Source organism: Acipenser ruthenus, chromosome 1, assembly GCF_902713425.1.
Source record: "Acipenser ruthenus chromosome 1, fAciRut3.2 maternal haplotype, whole genome shotgun sequence".
Classification (NCBI taxonomy): domain Eukaryota; kingdom Metazoa; phylum Chordata; class Actinopteri; order Acipenseriformes; family Acipenseridae; genus Acipenser; species Acipenser ruthenus.
In genome coordinates this window covers 27,206,864-27,218,720 of record NC_081189.1, presented here as the reverse complement: position 1 = coordinate 27,218,720, position 11,857 = coordinate 27,206,864, and the positions used below count along the sequence as shown (strand labels likewise).

Here is an 11,857-nt window from a genome sequence, read left to right as displayed (position 1 = left end):
CCTTGATGATCAAATAGAGCTACATAAAATAAACCCTCAGTTCTAACAGATTAGTGGCCAAAACCATTAAAGTAGTTTAGCAGATGCAACAGGAAACAATAAATATATTTGTTACTTAAATAGTGCACATCAGCAGTAGTGTAACATTATACTACATGTCTCACTGTGTAGGCTATTCCATACATTGAACACAGAACAAAATAACTCCCTCAGTAACCCTTAAGGTCACTTCAATAGACACCACGGATAGATAAAGGGATTTTTAAATAAAATTAGGAGAATACAAATAGAAATCATTAGGGCTGTGTTAGAAGGTTTGTTCGCTAGCCAGGAATTCGAAGGTAGTTTTAAACCTTCGAAGGTTCGTCAAGTTGCATTCACGCACTGTGTTTTTTTTTTTTTTTCTGTTAACAGAAACCGTTTGACAATGTGTTAATACTATAAAATCACACATTAAATGTCAATCTTTTGATTTGTATAATGCATATTACATATAGATTAAAATCCACTACCACTGTACCAAATCGTTACACATGCGGTAGCAACTCTATATGGCGCCGCTGCCGTTTATGGAGCAGGGTATAGTATCCAAAGCACTGGGGCGGTACCTATAGCGGTTGTATTGCTTCAGTAAAATATGTACTAAATACCTAGTGTACAAGACAGTGTAAGAGAAGTGATATGGTAGAATATGTTTGAAACATACAAAATATACACTAACACTAATCATTTTAATTTTGAAAACTGAGCACCGTCCACACCTCCACCCTCCAGCTCGTGTTATCCAGAGGCAAACCTTTAATTTCTTCATTCACCATCTCAACAGCAAAGTGTTGTATAGCGTAAACTGTATTGAAAGAAATGTCTCGAAATCCCTCTGCTGTTTGGGATTTTTTTTGTTAAATGGCCAGACAATCAAAAAAATAAAGCTGAATGCAAACTGTGCAAGCGACTCGTATCATCTGACAAGTGTAAGTTCATATTATTATTATTATTATTATTATTATTATTATTAGTAGTAGTAGTAGTAAAATATGACTGTGACCGAATAACCTGCTTGGAACGGTGACTGTTAAATAAAGCTTTGCTTTGCCTAAGTCAGCTGCGGTTGGTGCTGCTGCAATGCAAGCTTACAACGCGTATTTTTATTTAAATTATAAACACATGATTATTGTTCTATTTAACGTATTTTTAAAATACATGTTAATGTTTTATTCCATTTATATGGATTACCTGTAAAATAATAGGATTTTCAATCAAATATAAACTAGTAGCTATGGTGACGTCACCAATAAATTATGCAAATTAGTACCACTGACGGTTCAAACCTTCCTTCGGTAATGTGTTCCAAACCTTCGAAGGTCAAAATGTACCCTTTGTTGCAGCCCTAGAAATCATATATATGCTGGAGTGAGGGGCATACCACTCACAAAAAAATGGCCAAAGAGGTGTACCAATGACCAACAGATCAACGGGAAGCTTCATATCCTGAAATATGTTTTTGGTCTACCTTCTGACTGGTCGAATTTGGTGTTCTTTATTCTGTGTAAAAATGCTTTGCATTGTCTTCACGGTTTGGCTTCAATAAACATTTAATTTTGAGGCTAGATTTTAGTTTTTTTACTTTAACAATATAATGAAGGCGAATGCAAGTAGAATACCCATTTTCTTTTACAGCATAAACAATGTGCATTATTAGACACCAAAAATAAGCATATATGGTAAAACAAATCAGAATTAGTGACTGCATTTTCCAAATGGAACATTAAATATTTCAAAGCAATGCCCAGCTCCACCGTTTGCAGGGGAATCTATTGCATGGTCTGTTACAAATGTCTATTTAAGGGGATATGCTTAACTGAGATGTTAGCCTCAGCATCGTATTGACAATAAGCTGTTCTACCCTAAAGCCAGTCAACACAGACCTACAGATTTTAGTGGTTAAATAATCTTAACAGTTGATTTGCCTACATTTGCTGCCAAGAAGAAGAACGGCCAGTCAATGACATTTTCCATTGTACCTTTCAGAAGGGATCAGGAATTCATTACCAAGTAAACTGTTTCATTTACTATGCGGTCTATAGTGTAATCAATAAACAATGCAGACACAGAACACAAAAAACTACAGTAAAAATATGTGCAAATGGTGCATCGCTATATTCCCATTACCAAGCTACAATTTCCAAAAGTCACATGTTGTTACATAATCAAGCACATAGGTATTGCTAATTATAAGGGATTTGATTTTTCCTATCCATGATTATATCTGTGTGTTTATCACACATGTTTAGAAAGTTTTCGTCCTTGAACAAATTCCTCTGTAAAAGTGATCTGTGTGATCTCCTAAAGGGCACAGGTCAACTTAACTCTACCAACAGATGGTCATTTCAAGGATCCGTCATCATACTGTTCCAACTGCTACACATTCTACATCACTGATCAGCATTGCTGGCCAAATCGGGTCAATCAGCCATATCCTTGGCTTCTTGAAACTCTCAAAGCAATTATCTGAAACCTTCTTTCTTCCACTCATGTCTTGTTTCTGGTGAACACACGCTCTCCTCTTAGGGTGAGGTGCTGAAGCTGGTACTGAAGGACTTCCGTGTCTGCTGGCTCCTTGATATTCATTTTGTCCAGGTTGAGGTAGTCTAAGGATTTGGAATGGGCTCTCTTGCCCTTCAAAAGACAGAGAGGTAGAGAGCCATGAAGGACTTTGCTGGGCTCCATGGGGAGTGACTTGATGCAGTTGTCACCTGAGCTAGGCATCCTCCTCCTCCTTCTCCCATTGACAGCTGGAATATCATAGGGCTGGTAGTAACGGCTCTTCGTTTTGTAAACCCGGGTGGCTCGATGGAGTCCCGAATCCAGCTGCTTTGTGCGAGGGTTTGGCATGGTGTCCCCAGTTGCCTTCTCGGTGCTTGTCCACTTCTGAGCTAGCTTGAGAAGCTCCTCCCCGGTGGTGAAGCCCACAAGGTAGTTGGAGTCCATGTGGAGGATCTGATAACCCGACACAGTCCCCTTGATGGGCGAGCATGGTGTGCTGGAGCAGCGAGGCTTTTCAGGCTCTGCTTTTGGTGGAGAATTAATCTCGTCTGTAGGGGCAGGCAGAATGGACATGATAGTCCTGGAAACACCACTGACATCCACCTCCATCTTGAAAGGCTGACCTGGCCGTCTGAAGGACAAGCAGAGAACAGAATAAGCATACAAATGAAACTGAAGTGCAGAAGAATCGCAGCTCAGCTTCAGACTTAAAATTAAATTACAGGACTGATTTTTAAAGCATGTCCTCCTTCCAAGGCTTTATACCATCTCCTAAACTGTGAATTTTTACAGTGATCCTAATTAGAGATGTACAAACCAATTATTCTGCTAAGCTCTTCATGTGATTGCTATTCTCCACAGAGTAAGAAAAGCAGCAACCACCACAAATCCAAGCAGCTGTTTCTTCACTTGGAATGCTAAATTAGACCAATCAACACCAACGACACTCAATTGTCTAGAGCTTAACTGTATAATCAAATAATTGTGTCATGTAGCACTAATCCTAATGCAATGCAACATTAGACATAATAAACAACAAAAAATAAAACTGAATATTGCAAATATACCAACACGCCCAGTGTTCACAGTTTTAGGGGGAATTGGAACAAAGGGGCAAGTCCCCAAAGGTTGATTTCAGTTGTAAGTAAGTAAAATTCTTATCCAACTACCTGTTCTCTACATTTGTTTTATATTTATTTTATTTTCTTTGTTTGACTGGCTTCAGTTAACCACAGAAATGCAGAATTTCAAAACCAGGGGAATTAAGACTGGTTTACTCTCAAGGTCAATCATTATGTGAGCTGTTAGGAGAGGCAGTTTTTATTTTATTTATTTATACATATTTTAAAAGTTTTAAATTACATTCCATTCCTCTTTCAAAGACCAGGTGTGGGTGGGACTAACTAAAATCTGTTTTCACAAAAAAAAAAGCAATTAGCATGTTGTTAAAGCTGATGCTTTATGAGTACAGCCCTCTCTGTGGAATCGGGTGCCAATTAAAACCTTTTGTGTTTGTTTTCTGAGATGCCTGTGAATGAATCACTGTTTCCAAGGAACTAAACTGAGATCACCCAAACTTTCATTAAACGTAAGACCCAAGAGGCCTTTTCCTTTATACAGTATACAAGGGTATTCTGTGGTAACACAGCCAGCGGACGATTCTGCAGTGTACTTCCACAAAAAAAGACTGTAAATTACGAAGCTTGCAAAAAGACTTGGGCAGAACTTTCAGAAGGTGGATAAAGAAAAGCAACCACAATACATGGTATTCCATTTAGTTAGAACACTGTTAGAATAGAACTCAGTTGTGTTGTCTGGGAACAGAGCTGCTTATTACATAATATACAATAGCCACAGACAATTTAGTTAATGGGTTTTTTTATTGAAAGGAGAAAAAAAAAAAAAACACAGAATGTTCCACATCTTTCCACCATTCCATAGCTGATTTGTAAAGAGGTAATATCATTAAACATATTGTTGATGGGGACTAATGCATAGAAACACCGGTCCCTTCAATCCCCACACTTCCAAACCTGAAATTTGGCCATAATGCAGGTTTTATAATGCAGCATTATGACTGCCAGGTAAACCTGCCATAGAAACACTGAGGGAACCATTATGTTTAGCTTCACTGGACTACCACTTTCCCTGATTCACCAGAACATTGCCTTGCTACTGTTTGTTTGACAAACACAAGGTTATCTCCTTAGCAACAGGTTGTTCAATACAAACCTGTACAATTAGGCATGTACAAAAGAAATCCCACTGTGTTCAAAAGCAATATACCAGCATATTATGTTCAAGGAAAGACACAACCTACAGAAAAAAAAACCATGCATTGAACTAAATGAATATGGTTATATTTCCAGTCTGTTTATACTGCTTAGTCATGCATCTCACTGTAACTAAAGAAACAGGCTCACTTTGAAATTACTCCTCACTGTAATTTTTTTTTTTTTTTTTTAATGCATGCTTGGTATGGACCTTCCTCTGCAAAATACTTGAGACTAACCTAATCAATAATTTATAAACCAAAACCCACTGAAAACACCACAACCTCCATTCGCTGTGCATGTAAAACAGGGATCACTGTATCGCCAGACTCTGACCCTCTAAATAACACGTGGGAAAGAATGTCCCAACCTGACTACAGGAAAGCGAAAGCGAGCTGTGTTTACAATTTAAAAAATAAAGAAATTTGTAAACCTATGAATTTTGCTACTGTGTAAATTACCCGACACTAAAGTAAGTGTATAGAGCTCTGCGGTTTTGTAAAATGTAAATTGTAAATGGTGTGTATTTATTGTGATTAATTAATGGAGTACCTGACCCTCCTGGGAGAGCCGGCCTGCTGGGTGTGATTCTAATCAGCAGGTAGGTGTGTTCCAGCGGGGGCGTCAGGCATAAAAAAGGTTCCATTTATTCACCTCAGGGCTACTGTAAAACCAAAGCCAACTAGGCTAAAGAAGCTGAAATTTGTTGATGTGTGCGTGTGTGTGTGTGTGAGAGAGTGTGAGTGAGAGTGAATGAGAACCAGAACCAGGGTTAGGTACCAAAGAGTGAGCAACCAAGTCAAAACTGCCGACAGCTGGGCGAGTAGCCAGAGTTCATTTATTATTGAGTCCCACCAAAGTTTTCGTACTGTGTTGTATGTACTCTTTGTGCTACCATTGCTGGTAGTGTCACGGGGCGTATCAACTTCAAAACATTAATACCCTGTATCTTTCTAAACAAGGGATTTAGGGGAGCTCTCAGCTCCCTAATAAAAGCTGAATCTCAAAACAATAATTGTGTGAATATAGTAATTGTAAGAGCTGTGCATAATGATATTTAAAACAAGATTAATTTATCTGACTTTTTACATATCCGCCCTTACTCTGGTCCCACTGCAGTCAGATACGCAACAGACTACTGTATACATTCCCCAGGGGGTAAAAAATAAAAATAAAATGACATCACATCTGCAGTTTCTGAGATGAACACAAAACTAAATAGGGGTGTATTAATAAAACACAAGGTTAATAAGCTAATATTTATCATTTCTTGAAATACAAGTCTCTGTAAAACTTAAAATAAAACACTGTTTGTGTTTACATCCAGCACTTAAAGAAAACATTATAGGCCTACATCACCAGAGCAGCTGATAAGGATGATAATTGTGAAACTGTAGGCGAGGCCATCCTGGTGAAGATCATGTAAAGCTGCTGTTGGACTATGTGACATCTTCGCTATGAATATAATTACAGTAAATTACAAACTAAGCTTGAATTTTAATCATGACCAGATTGATATCGAGGCTGCTGCTCCCCTGTAATCTTCTCAAATCCAAGAACCTATTATTATCTAATATACTTCTGTGAATAGATTCTTTGTATATGGTTTCAAAAAGGTGTTTTTTTTTGTTCATCCTGCAGACTATTTGGCACCGACAACTTAATCAAACCTATATGTAAATTGTATAGGTCAAATCTATGGAAGTCAGAAAATTTAGGTTTCTATTTCTATATCTCCTACAATACCCATATTAACAACTTTTACAAAAAAAGCACTCTGATATTTAGCATCTCTCCTGTTTTTTGTTATAGTGTGTAGGTCATCAGAAATAGCAATCCGTGTACACTGCCGTTGTCAGCTTAAACTGTTTTAAGTGTTTCTAACGCTCACACTTGCAGTAGATTCTTAACCTCATGGGTTTTCGTTTTTTTTTTTTTTAAATAAGCATTTATCAACTGTTATTGCATTAAAAGTTAAATACAACAATACTTCCAAATTCAGTTTTGTCAAACAGATGAGAAATGCAGGTGTCCTTACTTCCATTGCACCACCAATCCCCCTTTTAAATGCCGCTAATAAATATGTATTTTTACATCAATTTACAGAATAGATATTTTAACCAATCGCCCGATCCTCTTCAAATGTAATATAATTTGCAGCCTCGTCGTCTACCGACGAATCTCACCTGTCAGCACCACTGCAAAGGACATAGAGCACCGGTATCAGTAATGCGGAAGAGAGAGAGAGAAACAATGTAGCAGATTACTACCACAAGCGCGATTCAGGTCATGCTTACTCCTTCCGTTGCACAATTAGTAAATGAAAAACTAAAAATGTCACTGACCGAACCGTATAGCACAGAACAAAAATAACAGACATTACGAAAACTGAACCAGTTTTACCTTGATTTCATTGAAAACATTGAAACCCCACCCCTAACGGCAACATTTTACAAACACTGGGCAGCAGGATGTTGTCGATAGCGAAATCTATTTTAACCTTGCGTGTCTAGCGATAAATACATTATATATATATATATATATATATATATATATATATATATATATATATATATATAAACGTTTTCAATCTTGTAATACATCTATAGTCTGCGTCTACAAAGGACTGCATGGCTTCACATACCCCACAAAAAGGGGTTTGCAACCTACTGTATTATTGTACTCCTAACGTTGTAAAACATTAGATGAAAAATAAATAAATAAACATGGTTCAATTTCAAGAGAGAAAAAATAAAGAGAAAAAGACTAACCTGGTTGTGCAGCAGTGATGAACCACACTCAAGTGCCTCCGATGCAAATAAAGCAATGGACTACAACATGAGCTGTGGCAGCAAAGAGCTCTTCCGACCGTCACGTGATGCAGTGAGGTAATCTGGGCAGGACATGACCACACAGCAGAGAGCATCGGCAGCAGTGTGTACCGAGCAGACAAACTACTTTGATTTGGCTTTTTACACATTGATAAATATGGCGATGGTGCTGGTAGAAGATGTAGCTATGAAGGCGATATAATGCAACTTGCTATTATGTCCATTGAATCATTCTGAGGAGAATAATCTACATGATATTAAACATAGTATGTTCTGGAGCTAAATCCAATTAAAATGTGTAGTGCACAGTAACGATACATCACTCAACTTTATTGTTTAAATGTAATTTGCCTAAACGTATTACTTCAAAGTAACAAATGTAATTTTGCTTACAGGTCCTTTGGTCTTGACTGGGGAATGGTTTATTTAATTTACTGTATCCATTTTTTAATGAATATTTAATTTGTCAGATTGATTTAAATATATATACACACACACATACAGATATAGATTATATATATATATATATATATATATATTTATATATATATATATACAGATATATATATATATATATATATATATATATATATATATATATATACACACACACACACGCACATAAATATATGTATTAGTATAACACAAATTAAACATTTGTGTTTTGCCATACATATTGCTGGATTCATAAATAATTTACTTATAATTGCAATAATATAGAAAAAATATAACCTCCATGTGTCAACTAGACCATGCTACTACTACACCACTTAACAGCCACTTCCTTCAAAAACAGGAAATTGCATCATGGTTTTTCAAAAATGTTCTCTTATCCAAAGAATGTTATCCAATACATAGCAATATCTAAATGTACTTGTAACTAAAATGATCAATAACCTAAATTCTCTGGAATGTAAAAATTTAATAATCTAGTTTTAGAATAAGGTGTTATATCTTACTTCTTGAGCTATGGCCAAAAGTTTAGCATCACCTAGAATTTTAGGATATATATATATATATATATATATATATATATATATATATATATACACACATACATATACAGTGCCTTGCAAAAGTACTGAGACCCCTGACCAATTCTCTCATATTACTGAATTACAAATGGTACATTGAAATTTCGTTCTGTTTGATATTTTATGGGTCAACCATATCAAGAGCTCTGCATAACACTGGCCTGTATGGGAGGGTGGTGAGAAAGAAGCCGTTACTCAAAAAGTACCATCTGAAAGCATGTCTGGAGTTAGCCAGAAAGCATGAGAGTGACCCAGCTGCTATGTGGGAAAAGGTTTTGTGGTCAGATAAGACCAAGATAGAGCTTTTTGGCCAAAACTCAAAGCGCTATGTGTGGTGCAAACCTAACACTGCCCATGCCTCAAGACACACCATCCCTACAGTGAAGTATGGTGGTGGCAGCATTGTGCTGTGGGGATGCTTCTCATCAGCAGGGACTGGGCAGCTTGTTAAAACTGAAGGAAGAATGGATGGAGCAAAATACAGGGAAATACTGCAAGAGAATCTGCTTCAGTCCGCTAAAAAACTGAAGCTTGGGAGGAAATTCACCTTTCAGCAGGACAATGATCCCAAGCACAAGGCCAAAGCAACATTGGAGTGGCTCAAGAACAAAAAGGTGAATGTCCTACAGTGGTCCAGTCAAAGTCCTGATCTCAATCCCATTGAGAATCTGTGGCACTATTTGAAAATTGCGGTCCACAAGCATCGTCCAACCAACCTGAACAACCTGGAGCAAATCTGCCAAGAATGGGCCAAAATCACTCCGACACTGTGTGCAAAGCTGGTACATACCTACCTGTCACAAAGACGGCCAGAGTGGGTGGCGTCAGACCGGAAGCAGGAAGGAATACACACACAGACAGACGGTGATGGTGATGAGCTGAGTGCAATGGCTGCACTCAGCGTTTATTAACAAAATAAAAGGTTTCAAACAGCACAAAAACAAAACAGGACACGGCACTACACGCCAAAATAAAAAGACAAACAAAACGGACTACACAGACAAACAAACACGGTGAGCAGATACTCTAACTATTATTATTATTATTACTACTATTCTCTTTACCTCCGTCTCCAATCCCGTTCTCCACTCACCGAACACCTAACCCTGACTGACTAAAAATGTGCCTATTTATACTGTTGTGCTGGGATTCAATTACTAATTAATTATTCACTTGAATCCCAGCACGTGAATTAATTACGTGCAACCCCGTGCCACACATTATACACATTTTATCTGCACGTGAAGTGATGTGCCATCCTCGTGCCTAAATATAATTATACACTTTTTAAATATACGTGAAACACAGACCCGTTTATATCCCGTGTACCAATCTATACACCAACATTTACACACACACGCATATACACAACACAGAACACACAAATGCACACAGGGGCGGGGCACTTTGCCACATATACCCCCCCTTGTGCGCAGCACACATGGCCTCAACGGCCACCTCCCCCCTTAAATACCCAGCAGTCCAGGCCAAAGTCTCGGGCTGGGAAGGGAGGCTTTAGTGGGCCCATGGCTGGACATGCTGTCAGCTCCCCTGCCGGTAGTGGCACGGCTGACAGCATGCTGGTCCAGTCCTGCAGCGAAAAAGCTGCGGGGGCAGGTGGTCCCCCGACCTCCCCCTTCTTCATAGCCGGCAGCTCCCTCCTGTGGGGCTTCGGCCACAAGAACTCCTGCAGCGAAACTGCTGCTGGGGAAAGTGGTCTCCAGACCTCATCCCCCTTCTTCGTGGCCGGCAGCTCCCCTTTCTGGGGCTCCGGCCACCGTACTCCCTGCGGAGGTACGGGCAGCAGAGGCAGCTCCAGCTCCTCTGCTCCAGGCGGTGGCGGAGGCAGAGGCAGCTCCAGCTCCTCTGCTCCTGGCGGTGGTGGAGGCAGAGGCAGCTCCAGCTCCTCTGCTCCTGGCGGTGGTGGAGGCAGAGGCAGCTCCAGCTCCTCTGCTCCTGGCGGTGGTGGAGGCAGAGGCAGCTCCAGCTCCTCTGCTCCTTGCGGTGGTGGTGGCGGAGGCAGAGGCAGCTCCTGCTCCTCTGCTCCTTGCGGTGGTGGTGGCGGAGGCAGAGGCAGCTCCTGCTCCTCTGCTCCTTGCGGTGGTGGTGGCGGAGGCAGAGGCAGCTCCTGCTCCTCTGCTCCTGGAGGTGGTGGAGGCAGAGGCAGCTCCTGCTCCTCTGCTCCTTGCGGTGGTGGTGGCGGAGGCAGAGGCAGCTCCTGCTCCTCTGCTCCTGGAGGTGGTGGAGGCAGAGGCAGCTCCTGCTCCTCTGCTCCTAGTGGAGGAAGCGGTGGAGGTGGCGGAGGCAGAGGCAGCTCCTCTGCTCCTGGCGGCGCTGGCTCCCTCCGCTGTGGCGGCTGGGCTGGTGCGCGCCGTGCTGCCTTCAGCAGCATGAATAGAGGCTGCTGGGGGACACCAGCCTCCTGCCCCTCTCCCCCCAAAAAATTTCCAGGGGGTTGGGCCTGTAACCCCTCCCCTTCCGGCTCTTGGGGCTGAACCAGCAGGCATTTTCCCTCTGCTGGTGGCTTGGGTCCCAGAGCTGTGGAAGCCCCGACTTGCCTCCCTTTGGGCTGTGGACGCACCGACTCCTCCCTTTTGGGCTGTGGACGCACCGACTCCTCCCTTTTGGGCTGTGGACGCACCGACTCCTCCCTTTTGGGCTGTGGACGCACCGACTCCCCTCTCTTGGGCTGTGGACGTTCGGGCTCCTCCCACTCAGGCGTAGGACGTTCGGGCTCCTCCCACTCAGGCGTAGGACGTTCGGGCTCCTCCCACTCAGGCGTAGGACGTTCGGGCTCCTCCCACTCAGGCGTAGGACGTTCGGGCTCCTCCCACTCAGGCGTAGGACGTTCGGGCTCCTCCCACTCAGGCGTAGGACGTTCGGGCTCCTCCCACTCAGGCGTAGGACGTTCGGGCTCCTCCCACTCAGGCGTAGGACGTTCGGGCTCCTCCCACTCAGGCGTAGGACGTTCAGGCTCCTCCCACTCAGGCGTAGGACGTTCGGGCTCCTCCCACTCAGGCGTAGGACGTTCGGGCTCCTCCCACTCAGGCGTAGGACGTTCAGGCTCCTTCCGCTTGGGCACTGGCGAGCTGGCATAGGGGCATCCTGACCAGTCATGTCCCCCTTCCTCACATCGCCCGCACCAGCTCGGTGGCACCTCGGAGCAGTCCCTCCA

At 41.7% G+C, this 11,857-nt stretch overlaps 1 protein-coding gene across 1 annotated transcript; it reads right to left on the bottom strand.

Annotated features, from left to right (window-relative positions):
- Window positions 1-7,758, bottom strand: LOC117408879 (macrophage immunometabolism regulator-like). The gene is made up of 2 exons (XM_034014263.3): window positions 7,589-7,758; window positions 1-3,175 (listed from the first exon to the last, which is right to left on the bottom strand). Exons 1-2 carry the CDS (start codon window positions 7,741-7,743, stop codon window positions 2,530-2,532), a joined length of 801 nt encoding a protein of 266 aa, XP_033870154.2. The 5' UTR covers window positions 7,744-7,758; the 3' UTR covers window positions 1-2,529.
- Between the last annotated feature and the right edge of the window lie 4,099 nt (window positions 7,759-11,857).

Excerpts from the sequence above, each read along its gene's own strand:
- LOC117408879 (XM_034014263.3), bottom strand. The coding sequence starts at position 7,743 with ATGCTCTCTGCTGTGTGGTCATGTCCTGCCCAGATTACCTCACTGCAT. Across the intron at positions 3,176-7,588 it reads CATCACTGCTGCACAACCAG|ACGGCCAGGTCAGCCTTTCA; the intron begins GTTAGTCTTTTT and ends CTTGTCCTTCAG.